Source organism: Girardinichthys multiradiatus, chromosome 15 (assembly GCF_021462225.1).
Source record: "Girardinichthys multiradiatus isolate DD_20200921_A chromosome 15, DD_fGirMul_XY1, whole genome shotgun sequence".
Taxonomy (NCBI): Eukaryota; Metazoa; Chordata; class Actinopteri; order Cyprinodontiformes; family Goodeidae; genus Girardinichthys; species Girardinichthys multiradiatus.
Genome location: NC_061808.1, coordinates 10,795,866 through 10,823,358, shown reverse-complemented (window position 1 = coordinate 10,823,358; position 27,493 = coordinate 10,795,866). Strand labels below are relative to the sequence as shown.

General features: G+C 35.9%; 1 protein-coding gene across 4 annotated transcripts; it reads left to right on the top strand.

Annotated features, from left to right (window-relative positions):
- The first annotated feature begins 513 nt into the window (after positions 1-513).
- On the top strand, positions 514-27,493 carry LOC124882574 (interleukin-31 receptor subunit alpha-like). 4 transcript variants are annotated; one of them, XM_047389049.1, is made up of 17 exons: positions 517-754; positions 4,345-4,440; positions 4,529-4,614; positions 4,705-4,822; positions 4,904-5,076; positions 5,184-5,299; positions 6,189-6,218; positions 14,777-14,924; positions 17,384-17,466; positions 17,564-17,780; positions 17,874-18,041; positions 18,512-18,613; positions 20,382-20,522; positions 20,607-20,747; positions 21,950-22,034; positions 22,167-22,248; positions 25,448-27,493. In XM_047389049.1, exons 4-17 carry the CDS (start codon positions 4,785-4,787, stop codon positions 25,844-25,846), a joined length of 1,923 nt encoding a protein of 640 aa, XP_047245005.1. In that variant the 5' UTR covers positions 517-754; positions 4,345-4,440; positions 4,529-4,614; positions 4,705-4,784; the 3' UTR covers positions 25,847-27,493. The 4 variants fall into 4 exon arrangements, with proteins under 4 accessions (XP_047245003.1, XP_047245002.1, XP_047245004.1 ...); XM_047389047.1 differs by having other exon boundaries at positions 514-754; positions 4,345-4,614; positions 17,877-18,041; XM_047389046.1 differs by having other exon boundaries at positions 515-754; positions 4,345-4,614.

Below are 27,493 nucleotides of genomic sequence, written 5' to 3'. Positions count from 1 at the left end.
ACATTGATATTAACAAAAGACGGCGTTTTCTTAAGGCTTCATTAACATCCCTAACAGGTTTTGTTCGAACAAAACCTTAATAGAAAGAAAAATAATTCAGTTCAAAGTTCGTTTCAGAGCTTAAACGCCAAACGTGTGTTTAATGTAAAACAGCCCAGTGTGACATGACTGTTTCTGCAGGAAGTCATGTCGAATGTCCATAGAGTGAATAAACAGTGGTTACATTTTTGCTGAAGTGCTTAAAATGACCCATTTGTTTCCTTTTCAACCAATAATGAACATCAAAATAGTCTGAAATCAATTCTGTGTTCCAATGTTGCAATATTTCCTCCACATATATTTGCATCCAAATCTAACTGCATGAGGCAATTAAGATTTGTTTTCTGTATTTATCAGAGAAAGTCAAATGTGATTCATGTCGTGGAGTGAGGGAGGTCTTGTCTTTGGAAGTTGCTTCACTTCCCTTTTTCTTCAGGCAGCGTTTCCAGTTGGGTAATGCCTCCCGTTTATTTCAGGGTTGGCTTCAGTTCCTGTTAGTTGTAGGTTGAAATTCAGAGCCGGTGGAGTAAATGCGCTGCGGTGGATGGTTGCAATATGTTGTAACAGCCTCATTTCATGTGACTGAGCTGTTTTTATGTTTTATAATCCGTTAGTTTAAATAAGGAGGATTTCCGTGAGAACTGGACATAAGGATAGATTATGTATATCTCTCTGGTTTCAGTTATGATGATTGCTACTCTCTCTGTTTGCAAAGGTAGGCAAAACTTTTCTTTTCTTTTTGTTTTATTTTATTTGTTATTCTTAAATAATTAACGTGAAAAAAGAAATTAAAGAATATGCTGACGAGTCTTTTGAAAGACTTGGGGAAAATAAAAGTGTTTTGGTTTCATGTTCACTCCATGTTTCTGATCAATAAAATGATTTTTTCATCTCTTCTTCAGTATCTATCTATCTATCTATGTTTAGATATCAGTTTTCTACTCTGCCCTTTTTGCTGTCAAAACTGTAGGAAAGTATCTTGTGCTGAAAGTGTTTCTGCAAAACAGTCTCTAAGCTGCTTCTCATTCTAATGTTATGATTTTATTAATTTCATGTTATAGATCAACACAAAGCAGTGCATAAATGTGAAGTGGAAGGAAAAGGATGTGTGGTCTAGGAATAGTTTCACAAATAAAATAATGTAGTGATGTGTATATTCAGGGCTGCACGGTGTTGCAGTTGGTAGCACTGTTGCCTTGCAGCAAGAAGGTCCTGGGTTTGATTCCCAGCCAGGGGTCTTTCTGCATGGAGTTTGCATGTTCTCCCTGTGCATGTGTGGGTTCTCACCGGGTACTCTGGCTTCCTCCCACAGTCCAAAGACATGCCTGTTAGGTTAATTGGTCACTCTTAATTGCCCTTAGGTGTATGAATGAGTGTGTGTGCATGGTTGTTTGTGTGTTGCCCTGCGATGGACTGGTGACCTGTCCAGGGTGTACCCTGCCTCTTGCCCATAGACTGCTGGAGATAGGCACCAGCTCTCCTGCAACCCACTATGGAATAAGTGGTAGAAAATGACTGACTGACTGTATATATTCAGCCCCACTGACTCTATTCTTGGCAGAACTTCCTTTTGCTGCAATTGCAAGCTTTGCTCACTCCAATGCAATTTTTTTCATAAACTCGGTCTGAATGGGTGGAAAACAAATGTGGAAAACTATTTTTGGGTCTTAAGCCAAAAAATTTGAGTAAGATTTAGGACTGGACTTTGACTGGGCAAGTTTCTCGGCATGCATAAGATTTGATCTAGATCAGGGGTCTGCAACTTGCAACTCTGGAGCCACAAGTGGCTCTTTGAACCATCCACAATGGCTCCTAATAGCTTTGGCTAAGAATGATAAAGAACCAACTAATGTTTATAAATATAGATTTAATAACAAATGTAGGTCTCAGCAGTTTTTCTGTTTTTTTTTTTTTTTGTGGAATAAAAGCATTAAATTCCTATAACAGAATGACACTAAAAGTACCAGCAAAATATTTTAGATATATTTTTCTTGTCATTAGGTTAAAAAATATCAGCTTTTTTACATAATTTGCCAGAAGTATCAACGTCCCATAGAAGATAATGTATCCATCCTCTTTTTGGAAATGTTTTATGTTTTTCTTTCATAAAAAGGTGGTTCTTTAAAAACGACAACATATTTCCTATAATAGATATTTATCAAAAATTTTAAGTTGTCTTTATTATTTAGCTGGACTGAGGACAAAAATGGTCTTTTTGGATTGTAAAGGTTGCAGACCCCTGATCTAGACTTTTTCGGATTGATGTGGAGTGTTTATTTTGCTTTAATGCAGAAAGTTATATTTTGGTCTCACTGGACCAGAACATTTCTTCTACACATTGTCTATGTCCCCTACATGGCTTGCGCTACCCTTTAAATGCATCTTCTTAGAGCTTTCTTTCAACACTATCTTTCTTCTTGCAATTCTTCTATTAAGAACTCTTAGTCATATTAAATAAATGAGAATTTGTGTTCCAATAGATTTGTCATATTAAAAGTATTTTAAAAAGATATTAAACAACAAACTTTAGGCAGGTTCTAAAGTACTTTTAATTAAACCCACATTTCTGTATTACAATGTTTTTTATTGGTCTATAATATTCTACTAAACTCTTAAAAGCCTTGTTTTCATTAGCTGTAGCAGTCATCAAACTTAACAGAAATAAAGGCTTGGAAACATCACTCTGTGTGTAATTAATCTGTACATTGTGTTTTACGTATTGAATTGACTTACTTAAATAAATAACCCTTACATTAATATTCTAATTTATTATATAGGTCTGTAGTTGTCCTGACAAGAGATTCTCCCGAATGAGCTGCAGATCTCTGCAGCTTCTCCATAGTCACCATGAGCCTCTTGGCAGCTTCTTACATTAATTTTGTTTTTGCCTGACCAGTCAGTTTAGGTGGATAGCCATGTCCTAGTAGATTTTCAGATGATGTGTTGAACAATTCTTCGTGAGATTTTTAAAGTTTAAAACCTAACCCTGCTTTAAACTTTTGACAACTTTATCCCTGATCTGTCTGGTATGTTCTTTGGTCTTCGTAATGAAAACATCTGAGTCCTTAAATGACTCTTATTTACTTAAGAGGTGGCCTCTAAAGACAATTATTTCCACTGCACTTTATTCAGATGCTTTTCAAATTTTTGTTTGTTTCTTTGTTTCTTTTTCTTTCCATTGGACAAGTATTTGCCGCTTTGTGTTTTTTTATCACATTAAATCCCAATAAGATACAATGAAGATTGCAGTTATAACGTGACAAAATATTGAAAAGTTCAAGGAGCTTGAATAGTTGTTGCAGGAAGTTTGTTGATAGAGCTGCAACAAAAAGAATTGAGTTACTTGGAATGGAACCCAGCCAAACATGCCCTCTGATTGAAAGAAAATAATTAAGTTATTGTTTGTTTCTTTTTTGCATCGCTATTGGCAGTCGAGCAGTACTTCAAAAAAGTCAGAAAATAGAAAAAAAGAAACACAACACAAGGAGATCATGGACTGGAGTTCATTTGCTGCTACCCTGGGTGCATATGTTTATTTCCTGTACTAGAATTTAAGAGAAAAAGACTATCAGAATATTACAGTGTAAATCCCCTCAGGGTTAAGTCTGTCATGTTTCCCAGAAGCCAGTCTTAAGAACTCAAATGAAAGTGAAAGACAGAATCATATTTATAGTAATTTGCTTTTGCTTCACACAGATCTGAGTTGTGTAGAGGAAATAATAAACTTAATTACACTAACTGTTAGGATAAATATTATTTAGTGTTTACTGTTTCTGCAGTTATTGCAGATAATTCATTTGACAAGCTCAGTTTTGGAGTTGATGTTGATCCAGAATTAGGAATTGGTGTAACTACAAACCATGATAAATGCTGAATACAGATCAAGCCATCAATGTGTTCCTAAAATGTTATATGCTGCAGATGTAACACACAGTGCTTTGCAAAAGTCTTCACATCAGTTGGACCTTTTCATATTTTTTCACATTACAGCTAAACATAAAAGTTTTTTATTGAGATTTAGGAAAACAACTTATAAAGTAAAGGAGACTGAGGGTAAAATTAAGCAGCTGAGTTTATTTGCACTGCAGATACTATAACCAGAAATAAAACCAGGGTCAGATATTCAGTGGCTATCACAAATAAAAAGTAAACAGAGGAAAGTGAAGAAATTATTCAAAACCTTCTTTGAAAAACAGACAGGGACACAAGGCTGGGATTCTAGTGGTGATGCATAGTGCAAGCAGTTAGAGTTCATGGACACCATCACAATAAGTAAACCTTTTCAGACATTTTCATTTCTTGCAGGCCATCATGAGAAAAACTGCAATGTTTTCCCTAAAGATCTGCACATAGAAGTGGGTTCCAGTGTTGAGTTAGTGTGTCAAACGTCATGTTCAAATGGTAAATTCTTCTGGACACTGAACAATAAAAACATCAGTGAAAGCCTGTCAAAAACTATAAACTCAACACATATTGCTTTGTCACTGAGAAACTTCACTCAATCAAGTGCAACTGTGGAGTGTCGTAGTTCTTATACGGACCAGATCTTAGGCGGCATCATCATAAAGACATTTTGTAAGATAAAATCTTCAATATTTCATTGATTACTATGGCTGGTCATTCCTGCAGTGAGATTACCCTCTTTACCTTTTTCTTTTTTTACAGCAAAGCCTGAAAATATAGCATGTGTCTTGCATGTAAATGATGGTTGGCCACACGACTTCACATGTACATGGAACCATCATATGAATTCTTCACAAACAATAAACTACACCATACTTCAGTATGTTTTGTATTTTCTTTATTGTTACCAAATTGAATGCTGTTAAATTCTTATTTTTAATGCATACTTCTCTTTTATTAGTGATTCCTTGAATGAAATCTGCAAATCACAAGTACCGAAATGCGCATCCAAAGATTGGAATACAGTTAATAGCATATTCTCACATATATCAAACAGCACAATTATTGTCAGAGCAAAAACCGCTGTTTGGGAGGTGTACTCTGACCCCTATACGTTTAATTCCCTCCACATAGGTAAGTAACATAAATTAAAAGCTTCACAAATCTATGTCTGTATTTTTTGTGCTTTTTTGTGTTTTTGCATTTATTGATGTTGCAATGATTATTATGTGTTTCCTCAGTGAAAATTAGTCCTCCGACATGGACAGTGATAACTCCTTCCTCAGATCATCTGTATGTTGAGTGGAATCCACATTGTATCCAGAACAACTGCCATTGTCAAGTCAAATACTACAAGGTAGAAAGATTATAACATTGTCCGTGTACAGTGACAAGAGGAATGTTACAAAATGGTGATGGGAAAAGTATAGTTAGAAGATGTTACAACACTGTTTTGTCAGAAAGAGTGATGAAGAAAGGATTTATGTCACGAAAAAGAGTAACCTGTTTAGCATTATAAAGTGACAATTTTTGTCTGTTGTTGATTTGTTAATTGAAAGCCTGAATTTATTAATGCCCATTGTCTCAGTTTTGAAATCTGAGGTCAAATAATAAAAATTGTCTTCAAATTGTAATCTGAACATGCAATTTCTTGAATGCCACACCTAGCAAACAAAACCTGAACGCAAGAATCTTTAAAATGAATTAAAGTTATAAATTTAGTGATTCAATTGTTACCTGCACAGAGCGTTCTAGGTAAATGAATGATATTTCTAAATTTCTACTTTACAAATCTGACCACATTGTGGTTAAAATGAGGTTAGAACACTTAGCACAGCTGGTATTTGTAATATGGGGTGGTTTCCTCAATATGGGGACAAAGTGTTGACACATGTAACAAAAGAAGTTTAGGATGTATTGACACAATGCATTTGGTGTGTGCGAGTGTGTTGGTAGTACACAGTTTGGATCATTACATTTGAACCATCGCAAAAGATTCATGAAACTTTGTTGAACTGCAGGGTAATTTGGTTACCTTTCCCTTATTAAAGGCTAGAAAATACGTCAGCTTCTGCTGCTCGCTAGCAACAAGCAGACGCCATCTACTGCATGTAGAACAGGGTTGTTGGTTGTTATTTATCATTCATTATATAAAATTAAGTTTAGGAAATCATAGCTGTTTTAGATTTTGAAAAAAAAGTACAACTTTTTGCTAATTTTGAAAATTTCTGTCTTGTTTGTTTCAGACTTCATCGTCTAATGACAAAGCCACAAAGGTAAGAAACACTCTGTCTTTTTAAGAGATCTACAAAAATTCATCATTAATCATTTACAAAAGTGTTTCTATTAGATGTATATGCAGTGCAGTGAAAAAGTATGTACCCCTTATATAGTATATACCCCACAGATTTTCTCTGTACGTTGGTGTTTTGTCACCTTAAATGTTTGATATCATCAAACAAATATTACCTGAGGAAACACAAGAAGCATTTTCAAATAATTTTTAAGGGAAAATGATATCCAATGTAATTGCTCCCCTTGTTAAATCAGAAATTAACTGTGATAAACCACATTTTTTTAAAAGCTGAGTTCAGTTTCACTAGTTACACGAAGGTCTGATTACAACCAGATCCACAAAATGAAGAAATCACTTAAAAAGAACCTGTATCACAACATGAAATAAGCCAAAATATTTCAAAAAGCAACATATAATCATGTTCACATCATTTAAAGAAGAGGTCACTATAAAAGTCATTGATTTCTGTAATTTTGGAAAGTGTTAACAAGACATGTTCATGACTTTGGGTAAAACGAACCTGTTAGGTATTATTTAGTCAACTCAGAGGTAAGAACGATACAGTCATAGTTACTTGCAGCAAGGGTAGCCCACTTTGCAGTGAAACTACAAAGTTTTTGACACCCTATCTCTTTATTTATATGCACAGTTCAACAGACAGTTCAGACAGGGTGTATGTGTGTGAGACGGAAAGGAGGCTGGTTCTCACAAAGATAACAATGATCTCACACACACAGGGAGGAAGGCATAGTGCAGGTGCCTTGCAACACAAAGTTTTTACATGAGTGATAACAAGTTTTTGCACCCATCCAACAGTCCCTCCTTTTATCACAAGTAAAAACATTTAATATAAAAACGAGTAAGAAAAATACTTTGTATGAGCGAAAACCCACGGACGGTAAACAGATTATATTTTGTGGGAAATACTCATACGGCCCCGCCGCCCTCGGCGACCATTAAAAGTTAAATGTTGATTAATACTTGAAATCATAAAAATAAAAGAATAATACTTGAAATCATAAAAATAAAAGAATAATACTTGAAATCATAAAAATAAAAGAATAATACTTGAAATCATAAAAATAAAAGAATTAAAAAATCTGCCCTGTTTATGTCATCATTGTACTTTTTCTCATTTCACTTAAGCAACAACTTCTTCCGATTTTCTGCTGTAAGGTCATTTTATGAAATATAATGTATGAGTACACTCAGGCTTTTGATGTGATTTATTTACAACATGTCATCATAATTGTCCCCTTCATTTTCGTGCATTTCTACCTAGTTCAGTGTTGCATATGCCACCATGAACAATACCAGAAATTCTGTAGGAATGGATGTGCGTCATGTTCTTCCGTCAGTGGTCTGAGATGGGTCCCGTCTGATGTCCATCTCTTCTGGTTCGGTATCACCTCCTGTGGATCCTGCTTTAGATAGAGAAAGAGTCCTGCTACCAGAATTAAGCTCAGGCTAATCAGTCCTGTCCACATGTTACAGAGAGCCATTTTATAATTGGGCGCAGATCAGCTGTTTTCTTCACCGGTTTGAGACGCTGGGCCATATGGGTCCTCCAACTCCTTTGAACCCGGACTTCCTCTGCTACCCCGTCGGTTGGTTTGGCTCCTGTAACGGCAAAACTGGCTTACAGTGGCTTTTATGGATCCAGGAAGGCCTCTCTGCTATTTTCAGAGCTGTGGGCGTTGTCAGGAGTATTTGAAACGGCCCTTTCCACCGAGGAGTGCTCCAATTTTTCCGGTGGAGTGTCTTAATCAGGACCAGGTCTCCAGGCCTCAGGTCATTCTGTGGGATAGGAGCAGAGATTATCGGCAGACCACTGGACATTTGTTCTTCTTTTGTCTGCAACATTTTATTCATCCACTCAGCTAATGAAGTTTCCTGTTGTGCTTTCTCTATTTCATTCATGTCAGAGGGCAGAGAAAACGGTCTGCCATGTACTATTTCTTTGAGAATACAAATTCACATCAGCAACTTGGTGTCACGTGATCTCAGACTCAGAATATAGTGGGTGGAGTTATACAATGATGTACAGTAGGTGGCAAATGGAGTAAGACCAGTTTGATTTGGAGTTATTCTCATCCATAATTTAACCAGGGATAGGCATTCGGGCCATGGCCTCCCTGTTTCTTCCATTGTTTTCCTTAATCTTTAACTGAAACCCTAATGCTTTAGAACTTAGTTCTATTAATTTATTTACAAAATGAGTTCCATTATCTGACCTTATAATCTGTGGGATACCATATGTGGGGAAAAATGTGTCACTAGGTTCATCTATTACAACTACGCAATATTTCTTCCCCCGTGTTTGCAACAAATTATGCATGATCTGCAAAAATTCTTTGCATAGTCAGAAACATTTATATTGTAGCATTAATGCTTTACCAGATGTGACATATTCCCCCCTTGACACGTGGGTCTTCCCAATGTGTCACTGTAGCCGCTGTGTTGTATAAATGTTTTGGGAGGATTGGTTTATCTTCTATCTGATAGATGTCATCTTTTTTCTGTGCTCCTCTCTTTAGCCAGGCCTTTATTTCTGTCTTGGTTGCTGACTGTTGGGCGTCTTTCAGCACGTCTGTGTCTATAAATAGCAGATCTGACATTTTCTCTTTAAAAGGTTGAAATGAGTTAGTTCTGTCCCTGATGATGTTTAAAAACCTCTATTTTGCCAAATCTTAGCATGGTGATGTACTGATCCGAACACGTATTGGCTGTCTGTGTATATAGTAAGTATTTGTCCCTCATGTAATTCACATGCTCTTACTACAGCATATAATTCTGCTGTTTGGGCTGAGCATGTATTGGGTAGAGATTTAGCTTCTATTATCCTATCGATGGTTGTTACTGCATAACCAACTCTATTCTTTCCATATTCATCTTTAGATGCTGAGCCATCTACAAACACAACACATGAATCTGGTATAAGGGTTTGAGAAATGTCTTGTCTGGGTTTTGTGTCTTCTTCAACTTTTGCTTTATAAGAATGTGGTTTTCCATCTTCTGCAGTAGGTATTAGAGTACTTGGATTTAAAGGGCACATCTTTTTAGAGTTATGTTTGGCTGTGATAATAATAGCGATGTCAGTGTGATATGCCTTGCATGTAGCGTCAGGTGCTTCTCTTAATATTTCTGACTTCAACATATCTTGTATTACTGGCTTAGTACCTTCTTCAGCTTCTGGCTTTAAGGGGTATTGGCGGACTGATAGCCTTTTTTCAGATATTAGTTTAACCTTGTATGGTGGGAACCCCTTTATAAGCCCTACATCAGTTGATGATTGGGACCACAGTTCAGGTGGGACAGCAGCTAGGGCAGGATGCATGTTGCTCTCTTTGCTCTCAGCTAAGCCCTGTATTTGTCCCTCTGCCTCATCTAAATGTGTCCTTGGATGGACTTTGACTATCCATGCCAGAATGAGCTTCCAGATTCCTGTATTAGGATCTACCTTTGACAGTGTCAGTGCTGTTCCTGCAGAGGTTTAAAGCCTCTGTTTTTCCAAATTCTTATTATTCTTTTTTATCATATTTTATAAAGTAAGTCCTTATTACATTTAAAAATGAGATCAATATTTTTGGTAGTTGCTATTATGATAAATAATGCTTGGTTTAGTTCTTATTAAAAATAAAAAATAAAAACTCACTCACTGATGAACACAAAAAATGAAGGGCATATTATATCTTATAATCTTAGTTTGTCTTACCCAGTTTTATAGATACAACATACAGTTTCAGTCAGCTTTGTATTTAGTTCAAGTAACTAAAGTTTGTTTCAATTAACTCAAGTTTTCTCTATTTCAGTCCAGTCCAGTAATTCTGTTAAGGTTCATTTAATCTTATGTTAAGTTTGAATCTAATTCAATCATTTTGAACCTGACTGGAAAAAGTCTAAACATCTGTTAAAATCTTTTTGTTTTACCATAGAGAACTGACCTAATATTATTATGGTAATGTTGAGGACTCTAATTTTTACATAACATGAAAGACATTTATTTCACAAAAACAGAAAGTCAAATACAGACATTTGGCCACATGAAAGTTTAAATAACCTGTTTGTAAAAGAATTATGAAAAATTGAAGACGGATCTATGAACTTTCCTATGGTTATCAGTATTTTCAATACAGGTAGAACCTTTGCCATCTTTATATGATTTTTCGAAAAAGATTCTGGAAACCTTATTAAGATATAAATTTGGCAAAGATCATCAGAACATCAGACCTTTATTAGCGCTTTTAAGGTCCCTCAAAGATGCATTACAATGAAATCAGTCATTCCCATTCACACACATTCACACACTACTTACTTATTTCTCTGTCAGAGTAATTTTTATTTGCAAAACTTTGAGCATAATTTGACTTCTATTATTCTTAAAATGCACATTGTTTCCTCATAACCCCTTTTGTTTCCACGAGGTCTGTTTTGAACGCTTCAATTCTTTTTTTTTATTCACCAAGAATCAATAAGGTGGTCTTAGTGGGTCCACCTTAAAGGTGTTATCTGTTGGGTGTCATGTTATCATTGTCAGGTCAGTGAGGTTCATAAGTCAGTCAGAACCTTGGTCATTTGGTCTGTGCACATAATGTTTCATAGATCCAGCCTATGATTAGTCAGCAAAACTTCCACCTATAGGAGAAAAATTGATTGTTAATGAATGAGCTGCATTTCCTAGGAACACTGTCTTCCTCCTGGATGAGCATCACCTGTTGAAAAACTTTCATCATTGTTTGTTTCACATATTCACTCACATCTTTATATTATACCAGTAGGTGAAGTTGTTAGTATCTCATGTAGACTGACATATACTGTTGCATTTGGAGAGGATCTCAGATTAAATAAACTTAGTTAGAGCGTCAATCCAGGTTCATTTTGTGTCTGCAGACTTTAGCCAATTTTCCTTTTCTTTTTTTTTTTTTTTATACATAAAGAGCAAGATTCAAAACATTTTCAAAAGGCAGATTGTGGCAGAATGTAGACAAAACTGCTTATTGATTGACAAAATAACATTCAAGCACACAATCACCATATTAAAAGGCTCTACTTCTAGAGAATCACTAAACTTCTGAGGTCCGGTTTTTGCCCGCGGACCTTGAGTTTGACACATGCAGGGTAGAGTTACAATTTTTTTTTTTTTTTTTTCAGACCTTTCAGCAGAGACAGGCTTCTGCTGTTTGCAGAAGTTTTATCTTTGTTTTCAGGCAGCTGCATCTCTTTGTTAAGGTCGTTTCACAGAGCTGAAATTTAACTTCTCTCAAAGAGGAAAAATCAAGAATGCACACAATCTGAGCCAAATATGGAATTATTTCCCTGTAAAATGAATCTTTTGCATTTTATCATGATATTGTTGGTAGTATAACACCATAGAATGATTTTTAAAGCACCTGTTTCTCACTAATGCTTGCCTACAAAATCTTTTACTCTCAGATTACTTCTTTTTAACAACATTCTGTTCTCTCTTCTCTAGTCATTGTTCACTGGGTTGTCCAGTTGGACAGTTTCCACATTGTCACCTCCTATTTTAACTTATTTTACCACGTCCTCTAAAACCATCTCTTAGTCTTTATAATTTGGGGCTACCTTGGTATTCTAACCTGGGATGGGTGGTGGTCCGCCCCCCTTTATTTGTTTTCAGTTAAGCTGAAAGTTTTTTCCTGTGCTTTTCTTAAGGCCTCAGTATTATGGCTATGTCAGTTAAAAGCTGCTCTTATTGTTGTTTTTTTAATTAAACTTTTTGTTTTAATCTGTTTATCAACTGTGTGCACTCAGGGACTGAAAAGTCCCCTTTGAAATTATAATCTGGCAAGGTTTTTTATTGTCTCTTGAATCTTTTGAATGCATAATCTCCAGTTTAAGATCCCCGTGTAGTTTTAGGATTTCAGTGATAATTATGTTACCTGAAAATCCGTATTTTTATGCCATCGTGTACATATTTCTGTTAAATCAGAGATTTTTCTCTGTTCTTTCCCCATTGTTCTTTGTTATTTTTCTCTTTTTAGTTTTCATTATTTCTAATTTTAGATCCCCTTGTAATTTTAAGACATCCTTTGTATCTAATTTGCCCAAAAACCCATGTTTTTTATTTTTTATTCTATCTATGACAGATCATACCTGCTCCTTTTACATAGTTCTCCATAAACTTTACCTCCCCTTCTAAGTCAATTAGTTTACTTTGTTTCTTCCCCATTATGTTTTATGTTAGTTTAATTGTAGTATAAATGTCCCAGATAAAAGGTCACTGGCATGAGACTTTAAGGAGAGGACATCAACACGCCCTTCAACTGCGACTAATTCGCAGCGGTGTTAATTTTCAGGAATGAAATCCGACCTGAAAGTCACCAGTACGTAGTTTTAATCTGGGCAAAAGAAAACACAGGACTAGCAGAATCCTGCTATGATTCTATTAAAATGCTTAGTCCTCCATACACACACAACACAGTCACACAGTTAGTTTCAGGTACCTTGTAATTTTTCTAAGTTAACTTGGTGTTATTTTATGAGCTCAATTTACTCCGTTCTTTTTACTTTTATAGCGCTTATTCTATTCCCTCGCAGGGGAATAACCCTTAGTCGTTTTATTTGGCCCCCTTCTTGGCGGGGCCCTACCTTAATTTGTCACTATTCCTTTCACGGTGGAATAAAACCATACCAATGCAGCGTCCTTACCGGCGACGCACTACCAACAACTTTCAAGTACTTTTCTTCTTTTATTTATATAGCGCTTACTCTATTCCCTCGCAGGGGAATAATCCTCAGTCGTTTTCTTTAATCCCCTTCACGGCGGGATTGTACCAAATTTGTCACTATTCCTTTCACGGTGGAATAAAACCATCCGAATGCAGCGTCCTTACCGGCGACGCACTACCAACGACTGTTAAGTACTTTTCCTATGAACTGTATTTTAAAACTGTCTCACCTCGGAGTTGACTTCTTGGTGACTCTCTGGACCCTGTGAGAGTCACCCCGCGCCGAGGAAGGCAATAACCCACTGGCCAGGTGTGAATTCACACACACCGGGACTTTCAGCCACTCCGGCTAATGGAGGCTGTGCAGCGGTGCTTCGCTCGACGTCAGGCTTCCCCCACGGATCCCAGAGTCACTGTTAAAGCAAAGAGAAATAAGGTTATTGAATTAATCCGGCTTTGAAGGACCAATAAATGTTAGGTATTATTTAGTCAACTCAGAGGTAAGAACGATACAGTCATAGTTACTTGCAGCAAGGGTAGCCCACTTTGCAGTGAAACTACAACTACTCTTTATTTATATGCACAGTTCAACAGACAGTTCAGACAGGGTGTGTGTGTGTGAGACGGAAAGGAGGCTGGTTCTCACAAAGATAACAATGATCTCACACACACAGGGAGGAAGGCATAGTGCAGGTGCCTTGCAACACAAAGTTTTTACATGAGTGATAACAAGTTTTTGCACCCATCCAACAGAAGCACATTGGTAAATCTTCCCAGAGGTGGCCAGATTACCAAAATTACTCCAAGAGAACACTGACAACTCATACAGGAGGTCACAAGAGCTCCCAGAAACACATCTAAAACTTTGTAGGTCTCACTTGTCTCAGTTATGATCAGTGTTCACTGACAATGAGGAAGAGACTTGTCATAATGGTATAAATGGGAGACGTTCCAGGTGAAAACCAGAACACAAAGACCCATCCCACATTTTCCAATAACATCCTGATAATCCTCAAGAGTTTATATTCTGTGGACTAATAAAGTACATTTTCTTAGAACATGTGTGTCCTGTTACATATGACATAAAACTAGCATTTCAGAAAAAGAACATCATGGTGATAATGTAATGGTTAGGGGACATTGTGCTGCTTCAGGAGCAACATTATGTCCTTTTTTTGCTGGAATGATGAAAACTGCTCTCTACTAGAAAATCCTGAAGGAAACTGCCTGGCCATCAGTTTGTTTTGTTAACACAAGGAGCCACCAGTGTGGCTAAATTAAAACAATTCTGCAACGAAGAGTAGACCACAATTCCTCCAGTGTAAAAGACTCATTGTCACTAATCACAAACACTTGATAGCAGTTGTTGGTGCCAAGGATGGCAAAAGCAGTTATTAGGTTTAGGGAGCAATTACCTTTTTCCAAAAAAGTGATGTAGGTTTGGATAGCGTTTAACCTTGATAAATCAAATAATTTGAATCATTTGAAAACTGCATTTTGTACTTATTCAGGCTGTCTTTGTCCCACATTAAAATAGAGTTGATGATCTAAAACGTTTATGTGTGACAAAAAGCAAAAATATCCTTACAGGGTGCAAATACTCCATCACAGCACTGTATGATAATATGTCTAGGTTGCAAAGTGACAATTAATCTAACTTTTACCATGATAAATGCTTTCTTAGCAACTCGCTGGCCTCCATTTGCTAAAAAGGTACCGATAAGCAATGAAAGGTTTTTGGATGAATAAATGCCTAACATTTTTTTTACAGATTTGGGATCCTAAGTTTTAACAAATATCTTAACCAATTTCTCTCAGCAAATTATATAAATGTTTTCTGTTGTAGTATTTGAGCAGACGTCCATCACATTTCAGCGCCACCACTGAGGATTTGGAATCCTGCATTAAATACAACATTTCAGTCCGATGTGCCTTTAACGAAGCCCTTTGGAGCAACTGGAGCCAAGAGATAACTGTTCTCACTAAACTCAACAGTAAGAGCAATATTTAAATTAAGCAAGTTAACTTCTTTAAGAACATCAGATTATCAAAGTGATTATCATTGGCTAATATGGCAATGGTAAGCAGATAAAATAGTTAGATCAAACTTTGAATTACATCTAGGTACAGCACCTTCCATACATATTGGGGACCGTCATAAAGATGTGTAAAAAGCTTTTAAATAAATTCATCTTTTACCGCAGTTGCATAAACAGACAGTTTAAAAAGTAGAAAAAATTAAGCAAATTTTTTAAAAGTGGGAAAATGAATCATACATCAAGAAACAATTTTCATTAACAAAATCTCTGGAGTCACACCTATTTGGAGCCCTAACAATCCTAAACTAAAATGTAACTGAACCATTTTTCTGATTTACACTTGACTATTTAAGATGATTAATGTCTAGGTATATTTAATTACTGATCAATGACACAGAGGTCAATTTCTTTTAGCCAGTTTTCAAACTGGAAAAGATGAGAACATGTCATTTAAGTAAAGCAAAAAGCTGCTGATCGCCAGAAGACATGAAATCAATATTAGAAAATAGCTTCTTGCTCATCTTTCCATATTCTACTGTTAGAGCAATAATTAAAACAATTGAAACACTTTGGAACTGTGGCTGGATAAGGACTAAAGTTTATCTTGGCACCACTCATAGTGAGCTGAACGGTAAGGGATGTGAACATTGCCAAAATCTATGGGTAGAGAACTGCAGCAAAGATGGTGACCAAGTCTTAATAGCAACTGTTTTTAATTGTTTTCTTAAGCAGGTGAGTAAATGATTGTGGAAGGTTCTGTAGATGTGGAAGTATCAAAGAAAATCATTGATGATTTATGGAATGCAGTCATTTGCTCTTTGAAATAACTATTTTCATGTTTTTGAGTATTCAAAATAAGTTATTAGACATGGGCATGCGTTGTTTGTAAAGGTTAGTTTTAGGAACTTAAGGAACTTATACTGCTTTGTACACACAAATAAGGACAATTCTAAAGTAAAGGTAGGTTTTGGATTGAGACAATCAGATTATTATTTTGTCAGATAACAGCAATCAACAGTCTCTAGAGCCTTAACAATCACTCCAGAATAAATGTTGGTCACAACAAATACAACGCATTACATTGCCTTATAAAATTAATCATACCCCCTGTACTTTTTAATTTTTTCTCACATTACAACCACAAATCTCAGTGTATGTAATGTGATAGGCATAGATTCTAAACCATAATTGTTAATTGAAAATAAATGATACATGATTTTCCTTTTTATCTGACAGTTTAAATCTGAAAAGTGTAGCATGCATTAGTATTTAGCTGCTTTACTCTAAAACCCCTAAATAAAATGCAGTTCAACAAAACCGTGGCCTGTTACCAGAAGTAGGTGGAGTAGCCAACAATTGTACTTAAGTAAGAGTAACAACTCTTCAAGAAAATATTGCTCCAGTAGAAGTAAAACGTATGGTGTAGTAAAACTACTCCTAGAATTGTGTTGTTTTTTTTTTCAAAAAGTTGCTCAAGTAAATGTAACTTGTTACTACCCACCTCTGCTTGTTACAACAAACAGGTCTGGGATGTCCCAAGAGGTAGAAATCATCCACCAAGTTAGGTGTGCCTGATATAAATACATGCCGATTGCTCCTGCGTGTATTCAGGACATTCTGCTTTGTGAATCCAGGGAAGAAGAAAAAGCAAATAACAGAAGCAAACAATGTGCAATAATGGAAAAGATTGCACTGCTTTGTGAATTCACCCCTCATTCTCTAGAAGTGCAAAGTTGGAGAGACATATCCCAAAAGACTTGCAGCTGTAATTGGCTGTAAAAGAAATTGTACAAAGACGTTTTCCTTTCACGTCATAATTATTCAGATTTTTATATATAATTGATCAATTATGTTGGTATATCTCATAAAATAAATAAAAATAAAAGGGGTATGCATGCTTCTGCAAGGCACTGTATAAAAAATTGTCATGTTTTTGTTTTCCAAACCCTCTTCATCATGCACTATGTAATATTTCAGAGTCAAGTCACAGGTTGAGACTTGACTGCAGTAATCCGTCACTAGTGATACAAATTCTACAAAGTTTAAACTTAATTGTATAGGTGCCACAGAGCGTTAAAAAGTCCATAAACCTGTTGACAGTAAACAGATGTGGTCCTACCCACATAGACTTCCCACAAGTATAGGAATTAAACATTTTTAAGGAGGGATTTAAATTCCATGATGGCATTCGACAACAGCTTTATGGAAACAACTTGCAGTGATTTACGGCACAGTTAGAGTTTCTTTACAGCTGTTGCTATGACACCAGGGTGAATTTGGCTTTAGTTCAAGGTGTGAAGGTGATTCTGCTTTCTCTTTTCTTGGCTTTAGATGAGACTAAATCAAGTATAAATTGCGTGTTTGCCTGTCTGCTGCAGTGTGATTAATTATAAACTTATTTTAACTCTTTTTAGAGCGCCACATCAGGCTGCGACTTTGGAGAAATGTGGCTAAACAGGGAAAAAACGGAAAAAGAAACATTCATCTTATGTGGAAGGTAAAGAAAAGTGAAAGTGCCATTTTCTGTTTTGAGATTTCTGTTCTTTATGTCTAAACACATAATTGCTGGATTGCTGTACTTCCTGCTTACCCAGGGGATTCCTTCAACATGTGAAGAGGTGTTGAACTACACAATCAAACAGATTCCCTATGGAGACAACACAACCACTGGAAATTACACCTATACTTCATGTGGCAGCTCATCTTGTGATGTCGATGTAGGCCAAAATACACAGAAATTATATTTGATAGTTTCCATTAATGATGCATTGCTTGCAGAGGACTCGGTTTATGTTCCAGCTGTGGCACAGAGTGAGTTTTACAGCTACATATAGACATTTTAAATGAGTGACAACATTTTTGTCCTGTCTCCTGACTCATTTGATTTTCTCTTCACCTCATCAGCAGGTCTTCCTCAAGTTTTCAGCATCCAAACAACAACACATGAAGGGGTTATTCAGGTCAGCTGGAATGCATCTGAAAAAACCATCAGCAGTTATATAATTGACTGGACCCATGATGGAAATCAGTACTATTGGAAGGAGACCACATCCACTAATGCAACTCTGTTTGGTAAGTTAGAGAGTGCATGTCATAGGGAGATTGGTGAGTAATCCATCCTCTCATTTATGATCACATCAATTAATACCTTATCCTTTATCGACTGAGTGAAGAAAGTAATGGACACATTAATGGAACTTCACATTAAAAGCTATTACATAATGCATTTCCGTGGAAGATTGTATCAGTTTATGTATGACACGTAACAATGTTGCTACAAGATAATCTAGTCTCTATATGGCTCATTTTATAAGCCATTTGTTTTCATTGCATTGACAGGCCACACGTTTTTTTTTTTGTTGAAATTTTTTTCGGCTCTGCTTTATGTTTAACATTTGGTTTTAACTCACTTAGTTTTAGTCTTTTGCTGCTTCTCTGTTGAGTCTATGGGATTTACATGGTCACATAAAACATCTATCTAAGTTTTTTCGACAATTACTTGTCATTTCAGTGTTCATATTTGTTTTTTCCTATTTTTGTAGGCCTGTTGCATAGAAAGCCATACAATATCACTGTAACGCCTCTCTTCAATGACAGCACAGGCCATGGCTCTCAAGCCAATCAGATCTGCTCCAGTATAGCAGGTAAACATTGATTCATTTTTTTGATGACACTGAAAAATACTTGTAATCTGTTCCCTTGAGAAGTTTACATACCCTCATTATCAGAATGAATGTCATTAGGTTGTGACTTCAGTGGGAGATTCAAGATGCTATGATCACACAACAAGAAACTTTGATGACTTAAAAAAAATATTTATTGTGGATTTCCTTAAATGGTCTAAATTATACATCCAAGCTCAAATATTTACATGGACCCCAACCAGAGTGTCTCTTTGTAAGTTATGGAGAAGCCACATTTTTATCTACATTTTTATGGCAAAATTCTGGCAAAATTCTGGCTTCAGATTTAACCACTATTTTAAAAGAAAAGCTAGACTTAATTCAGATTGGTTTGCTTCCTGGCCCAAATCTGACACATTTTTAAAAAGGTTAAGCTCAGGGCCATTCCTGAAGTTTAATGTCTGTGTGCTTTATACAGTTTTTTTTTTTTCAGTTAAGTTTAATTATATAGTGTAAATTCACAACAAATGTCGTCTGAAACCACTCTACAAAAAATCAGATTCAGTTTGAACACTTTAAAAACAAGAACTGTACTTTTAAACAGGTTTACCAATTGCTTTTATTTTTTTGTATGTTAAGCGAAGAAATGCTGTTGTTGGGGCTCTGTGAAAGAAAGATTTCTATCACCATCTGTGACAAGCAGTAAAGTTTTCAATTCTATTCTATTCTATTCTATTCTTTAGACATTTAAAGTCAATTCAATTGAATCATGTAACGGATTTAATATTGGATAACATACATCCCAATTCCAATTCATCCATTTAGAAAACAATGTTGTCAAGATGATTATGGTATTATGGTAAGAGTTTTCTATCTAAGGAAACCCAGCTGATTGCATCTAGTCACTCACTTTGCAGTGATTCCTTTTCCTAAATGGAAATGAAGCGACACTAGACAGCTGTTTGCATCAAGGTGCTAACTTGATACAATCGAGTTTATCCTTCCCAAAACCAGTTTAGATCAGAATCAGAATCAGCTTTATTGCCAAGTTCGTACATACAAACAAGGAATTTGACTCTGGTACACTTTGCTCTTTGGTTTTGTTTTTGTATTACAGAATATACATATATAGATGTGTGTTTGCAATCCTTTTCCTGTTGGATAACCCAATTATGTCCAGGCTTCAACCATCTATAGGTTGACTTGAGGTAAAGGTAAAGAAATGGGTGATCATTCTCTATTTTTATAACCAATTTGCACAATATACTGCACCACTGCCAATGAAACAGGAAGCATGATGCACCCACCACCTTGTTAGATAGTTTGTAGGATGTTCGAAAGCCTCACCTTGACTTCTCCAAACCTTGATCTGTCATTGTAGCTAAAAAGCCCTATCTTTGTCCTGAGTGACCGAAAACCTACAGAAGGCATTTGGCTTGTCCTTGTGTGCAGCTTTAAATGTAAACGGACCAGACCTTCTTTTTTTCTTAAATTGAAAAAGGGAACTATGAAAGGAAAATAAAAATTGTGCTTGAAGTTGTTGGGTTTTGAGCACTGTCATCTTTTATGTTTGGCACCCTCTCAGTCCATATTGATAGAAAAACTAGTTTATGGTGGACAGAGACATGGTGTTCTAGCATCTTCCTAGTTTAAGCAATGGAGGGTTTTGGGTAACATCAAAAGCCCAAAATTATTTAGATGCACTTATTATGCCCGTGATGAGTGTATGTAAACTTTTCGCCTCAACTGTATATGACCAATGCAGTTTTAACAAATGTGATTCCTACAGTTCCAGAGTCCGTCTCTGTTAGAGATGTGGAGGTCAACGATAGAAGTGCCTTCATGAAGTGGGAGACAAAGTCACAGGACACATGCAGTGGTGTCATTACCTATGTCATCTATTATGAAACACAGGGACGACCTCAGTTCAGTAAGTTCACCCTATCCTTGCTTAAGGTTTGCACGTTTTCTTTAAGATGGCATTTATAACAATCACTGAATGGCTTTTTCTTAGATGTTACTGTGAATGGTAACGAAGATGGAGTCTGGTTGAAGGACCTGAAACCGAACATCCAATATAGTGTCATTGTTGAGGCCAGAGGCTATAATGGGACTTCAATGAGCAAAAAAACGTTTTTCACAACAAATAAATTTGGTGAGTATTAATTGAGTCGCTCTTCAAAAGAAAGAAAACAATTATTAATTTGGAAGTATTAATTTTTAGTTTTTTGCAACAGAATGACAATGAAACAGGTTCTGGGCTCATATATGTTGGAATGAAAAGTGTAATTATTCGGTTTCCCACAAGTGTTACCCTGTAAGTGCTTTGTTGCTTTGAACTGATGCAACACATCTTCAGAATGGATAACAAGTGGAAGTTTGAAAGCTAAGTATGTTTATGAGGACCATTTTAATCAAAGCACTAATTCAAAGAAGAGCAGAATTAATTTTTAGCCCCTCACATGTACAGAATCTGGACCAACAATAGAACAGCTGTAACATCAACACCATCAGCTTGGTGACCCAAAATATGATCACAAAATAGGGGCTCTAAGTCTGTACTTGAAAAACCTGGAAAGGGCATTATCAGACCAAGATTAATCACCTGAATGTTTGTTATGTTCCCCTTAAAATGACACTGGGAGCAGTTTGGCACCTTGGAGTGCTTTTTTTGGCTTCACCCGCTAAATTCATTCCAAAAAGCCTGGAAGGAAAATTGGCATACCAGCATTTTGACAGAAAGTGAAAAGACATAAATCACACTGATGCATCAATGATAACTTCAGCCATATCAAGTTTTGCTTGTCTTTGCTTGTCAAGGTAATTATTATTAGTTGCCTTATGCCTAAGGTTATGTTACTAGGGTCATGTTTCACAGGAATCTTGTTTTTGGGAGGAATATTTAACAGTTTTGAACTAAATAGCAAAATAAATAGAAACAACTAACAATGACTTGTTGTTTTTAGTTATTAAACTAAAAACATACATATCTTCAAACATTACAATAGCCTATTTTTATTTTAGAAGGACTGCCTCCATAATGGATAGAAATGAAAACTTTTAAATGAAAACTGACTATTATTACTTTATGCTATTACTCTATCTGAATTGTTATTGTTATGTTATGATTTTTTTATTTTTAAATATTTATTATATTTGAATGCTTGGCAGAAGAGTTGTTTTCAGTGACATGACATGCTGTAAGATAATTCTGTTTAAAGGGACTCAAACTTAGCTTTTCATTGGATGTGGTGTACAGTCACTCATCTACCAAATATGGCAATAATTTCCTGTGACAATAATTTCCGGACAACTGAGACAAACATCAACATAATACATGTCTGTTGTAACCTACAGATTCCAAGCTTATTCAAACTTTAAGTGTCTGCGGAGGATTTCTTGTTATTCTTGTACTGTCTCTTGGGTTAACCTGTGCCATTCAGTAAGTGTCACTCTTTAATTGTTTCTGATCTGATCATTTTATGTAGCTTTACAAGAATCCGTTATGTATCATCAAGAAAGAATCAGAACCAAACAAATACAAACATTTTATAACTGTTAACTTGATTTTTAGGTGGAAGAAATTTAACGAGAAGCCTGTGCCGAATCCTCGCCTCAGTTCTGTGGCAAAGTGGCTTTCACAGAGTCATCAAAAGGTAATTTCAGCATAAAAATGATAACGTGGCATGGCACACCAAGAAAATAATGTGGATGAAGTATTAGTGAATGTTTTCAGTTACTTTAATATATATATGGTGCAATGACACATTTCATTCTACCCAATACGAGTAACCACATAATCAAGCTGTAAGGATATGTAAGGCTGTTTGCAAATAAGATATTGTCTGTCATCCTACTTATAAGCTTACTGTTAATTGGAAAACATTTCAAACTGTTATTTGGAATGTTATTTCCAAGGTTGCAACAAACACCAGACCTCAAATTACAGTCACACAAAGTTCAAGCCTGTAAATGTCACAACTGATCAAAGAGTTTGTGGTTGTAAATTCAGCCAAGAAAATCTGCCTGAAAACAATCCTGTTTGCGTCTGTGCAGAAAAAATTGCTTACAAAAACAAATAGATGCTTGTAAAACTTATCGCTTCCTCACTCAACCTAATTTAATAGGTATAAATCTTAAACGTGTCTTTAAACCTCAGACTGACAGGATGTTGACAACTCAGAAGCTGCAGGACCTAAAAGGAAACTAAAAATACATAGATTGAATTTTATAATTTGGTTAAAGTAGTGTTACAGTACCTTTATAAAATTTGGTGTATTTTTATACAGTTTTTACAGTTACATCTAATTACTTTAGAAAATTGTCAAATTTGAGCATATACGGGCTGAAATCTAAGCTCATCCATGTTTATTATGCCAACTGAGTAGTTGGCATAATAAACTTTACAATATGTGAAGTGGGATAAGACTGAATAATGCCATATGTCTGGAAACATTTCTAGGAAAAGGTTTGTTCCCATTAAAAAGAACATGGCCGCAATATTTAGATTAGGCGGACCTAGGTTTGCGTTGCTGTATGTGAACAAACCACAAGGCTTACACAGTAGCCTTAATAAAATGATAAAAATATTTATGAATAAACATAGTCCAGAATTTCTGATGCTGTCATGAGGAGGATAAATAAGTATGCTAAAATGGGTTGTAAGAGCACTGACATAATGATGCATACCATGACAGTATTCATAATTTAATTACTTAAAATATCTGGACCTGAATGAAGGAAATGTGTTACTTAAAGCTGAAACTAGATATTTACATATATTGTGTAAAATCGCATAACAATTTTTTTTGTCACTGCCTGAGATTAAATCAGACTAAACTTTTTTTGCTTTTACATCAGAGATTATTTCTATAAACTAAATGCCAGAATAATATGTGAGAAAGATATTCGTTTTACTTCAAGTCAGATGTTTCCATACATATCCTTAGTATTTAAGAAAATTGCTTTTCAGACTTATTGACTTGGCTCAGATGTTTTAGATAGCCTTCCACAAGCTGCTCATAATCTGCTGGACCTTTGGTCCATTCCTCTTCACAGAACTGGTGGAACTCAATCAGGTTTGTGGGCCACCTTGCTCACACACACCATCTCAGCTCTTGCCACAATGCTTTTATGGTACTGAGATCAAGGCTTTGTTATGGCCACTCCAAAACATTGACTGTGTTGTTCTCACAATACTTTGTAATTAGTTGATTAGGGTTTACTGTAAGATAACTGTCAAAAAACCGTATGCGTAGGTGTCTAAATTTGAACATGTAAATAAATAAACATGAATACATTTAAGATTTGTATTTGTGCCTTGTTTTCAACTTATACATACATGTGACATCAAATGTTTCATCTGTGACAATAGAAGTTTAGAAGTTACGAATACAAGTTACAAAGTTACAACTTTGCAACAAGTATAAATCACAAATTTACAAGTACCAATCAAAAATTTACAAGTATGAATTTTAACCCCCTGATAAAGCTGTTACACTCCTTACCAGTTGGTAACAGTAATGCACCTGAAACTTGTCAGCCAATCCCCGATAAACGTGAAGAAGAAGAGGAAGCGGGTCTTGTGTCGCTCCCAACGCAGGGGGATAAAATAATAATGAATAAACCTGGTCTTGTGGGTTTTACTGTGTTTATTCCTCTCCTCATGGATAATAAGTCCTGTGAATATGGAGACATTTGCTCTTTAAGCTATATGGGGGGAACAGAATATTTCAGATGGCTGAAATATAAGGTACCCCCTATAATTTTGGCAAATAAAGAGCAAATGTCTGCAAATTCAAAAGGATAGTTGTGTGATGTGAGGGATGAACAACCAATGATTGGGTAATCCCTGTCCCATAGGGTAACAAAACATTACAGGGTGTGAGTATCTCCCACTTTCTGCATGCGTTTGAGTTTGCATGTTCTCACTGGGTACTCCGGCTTCCTCCCACAGTGCCTGTTAGGTTAAGTGGTCTTAGGTGTGTGAATGAGTGTGTGCATGGTTGTTTGCGTGTTGCCCTGCGATAGATTGGCGACCTGTCCAGGGTGTACCCCACCTCCCGCCCATAGACTGCTGGAGATAGACACCAGCTTCCCCGCGACCCACTATGGAAGAAGCGGTAGAAAATGACTGACTGACTAATCCAGTAATGTGTTATATTTTACACTGACCGCCAGCTACCAGAATTACACCCTCATCCGGAAGCCTAATTTTTTCTGTCCAACAGAGTGAGCTTCCATCCTTGCATTTCTGTAATAAAAGATTATAATTAAACCCAATGTGTTGGAAAACAGTGTTTGGTGACTGATATCCGTCAGGTTAAAGTGAACATGACACAAATTGGAAAAGACTTTGATTCTCACGGTGATAAAAACAAAACAAAACAATAAACTGTGTAGAGTAATAATAATAATAAAAAAACTGACACAGGAACAGATCTTTGCAGGGGAGCAGCACAAGACCCATTGACATATATAAAGATCTTTATGTCTTTATGACAAGACCTGCATCCGTTTTTAGTTCTTGTTTAACGGGGTTGGCGAACAACTTATAGGTGCATTACCGCCACCAACTGGTAAGGAATGTGTAACAGCTTCATCAGGGATTTTAGATTCGTACTTGTAAATTTGTAATTTGTAACTTCTAAACTTGTATTCTCACAGATGAAACATCTGATGTCACATGTATGTATAAGTTGATAACAAGGCACAAATACAAATCTTAAATTTATTCATGTTTATTTACTTATACATTTACAAATTTAGATACCTACGCATACTTTCTTTTGACAGTCTAATCTCCTGGACAACGCCTGATGTTGTTTTAACCCATGCTTTTTATGTCTATTTCAGATGGAGGGGTTCTTCCAGCCAATCACAGATCAAACTGAAAACCAAGTCATCACAGATGAAACTCAGAGAGAGCAAGGGGCGCCACTCAATCCAGTCTGCAATGGTGACAAAGCCCGCAATAAAAAACTGATGGTCTGTGACCCATCAATTAGTCCTTCACCAGAAAGTGAACCAGATGAGAGGTTCTCAGAGTCACAGGTCCTATCTTCTCCTGAAGGATCGATGGTGTTTTCTTCCTCACAGAGCAGCCCATATCGTAGTCAGGACTCTGTGGAGCCTCTATTGCCAAGAGTGGAAGAAACATCCAAGAGTGACTTGGAGAGCAAAAAACAAGAAAAGACAACACAAAAGAGTGTATATGTCAGCTTGAACATGTTTGAACAAAGTGATGTTAGGTGAGTGTTGTGGAAACCAAACACAAATCAGAGTTAAGATGAGCCATTCAACACAGATTCCTTCTTTGACAACACGTAGAAAGATTGTTAGCTTACTGTAAGGCAATCAGCATTTAGTTGAAACTGTTTTCCCTGCTGTTCAAGCATATTTATAGCATGGCAAGACCTCTTCTTTACATCCATCTAGCAACTGTTTTTAGGTCTTGAAGCAAACATACTAACAAGATTGTGTTTGCAAAATTAAGTTTTCAGGACTCGTTTCTTGGCTGCATGGGTGTTCAGATCATGAGGCAAAAGTGTGTAAAGTAACATCAAACAATGGTATTATTAAAGAACCCACAGTATGTTGATAGTATGTATGTTGATAGCATGATATTCCTAGCATAGTGTTTCTCAAAAATGCACACACCTCGTTTAAAATACCAGATTTTGTCATAAAAAAACATTTCAAAAATCTTTATCCTGTACAGTTCAACTGAAAAATTGTTAGAAGGTAAAAAAAAAATGCTATAACTTGGTTGCATAAGTGTGCACACCCTTAGACTAAAACTTTCTTAGTACACCTTTTGATTTTACTTTATCATTATTTCCCTTTAAAAAGAGTCCATCACCATCCTACATCTTTACTTGATAATAATTTGACTATTGTACCTGGCAAAGATCCAAGCTTGTGAGAACATCTCTCATCCACAGCCCTCTTGAGGTGACTTCACAGATTTTCTCCCACAGATTTTCATCAAATCCTACTTTTGATGATCCATGTGGTTTAACAGCACATTGGTTTAGGAGTGAACACATGTATGTAACCAGGTAATTGCAGCTTTTTAAATATACTTTTTTGACTAGTTTCTTAAACTAGAATGAAATTAAACAGATTATCACATGTGAAAATTTTTTGAAAGAATTAATTTAAGTGATATTTTTAACAGAAATCTGAGATTTTAACAGGGGTTTCGTTCACAGTGTTGTTTCAGAATTGTTTGCACAGAAATAAGCTTGTACAGTTATATGTCTTTTATCACAACGCGTAAAAGAGCATGTGAATGTCAAAGTGGTTTTGATCAGTATAGAAAGCATAAACAATAAATAAGGTGTAAAAACAATGATAAACATGAATTGGGACCTAAAAAACAGCGTCCTAGAAGTGTTTTTGCTGCAATTGTATATGTTTTTTTGGTTTTTTTTGGAGCTCGATGACATATCAAAAAAGCAGATTTACATGTGCAGATGTTCCTATGGGAATATTTCTGTTGTCATGTTCCTGTAAAATCCTATGAGTGATAAATGGAGAAGAATTCCAGTAATGATTTCCTGAAGTCTGTTCCAAAATACCCAGCAGGCAATACTGGTAATAAGCGGGATGAAAGTATTTGTTTGTTTTCCACTGTGGTATGTGTTGCTAGGTGTCTACCTTCATGAACTTGAAAACAAACACAAACAGTGAATCTGGAATCAACTCTTCCCACTGTGTTTATATATATTTATTGTTATTTTCAATGTTTTAATAATGTTTTTCAAGTTTTTATGTAAACAATTTTTTATTAGTCCTTCTGGACGATTGCATGTTTCTAAAGTTGTCTTATTACAACTTGAATGCATGAAAAAATGCTTGAGTTTTTACTTTTGTTATTAAAATGGCATGTCTAAGAAA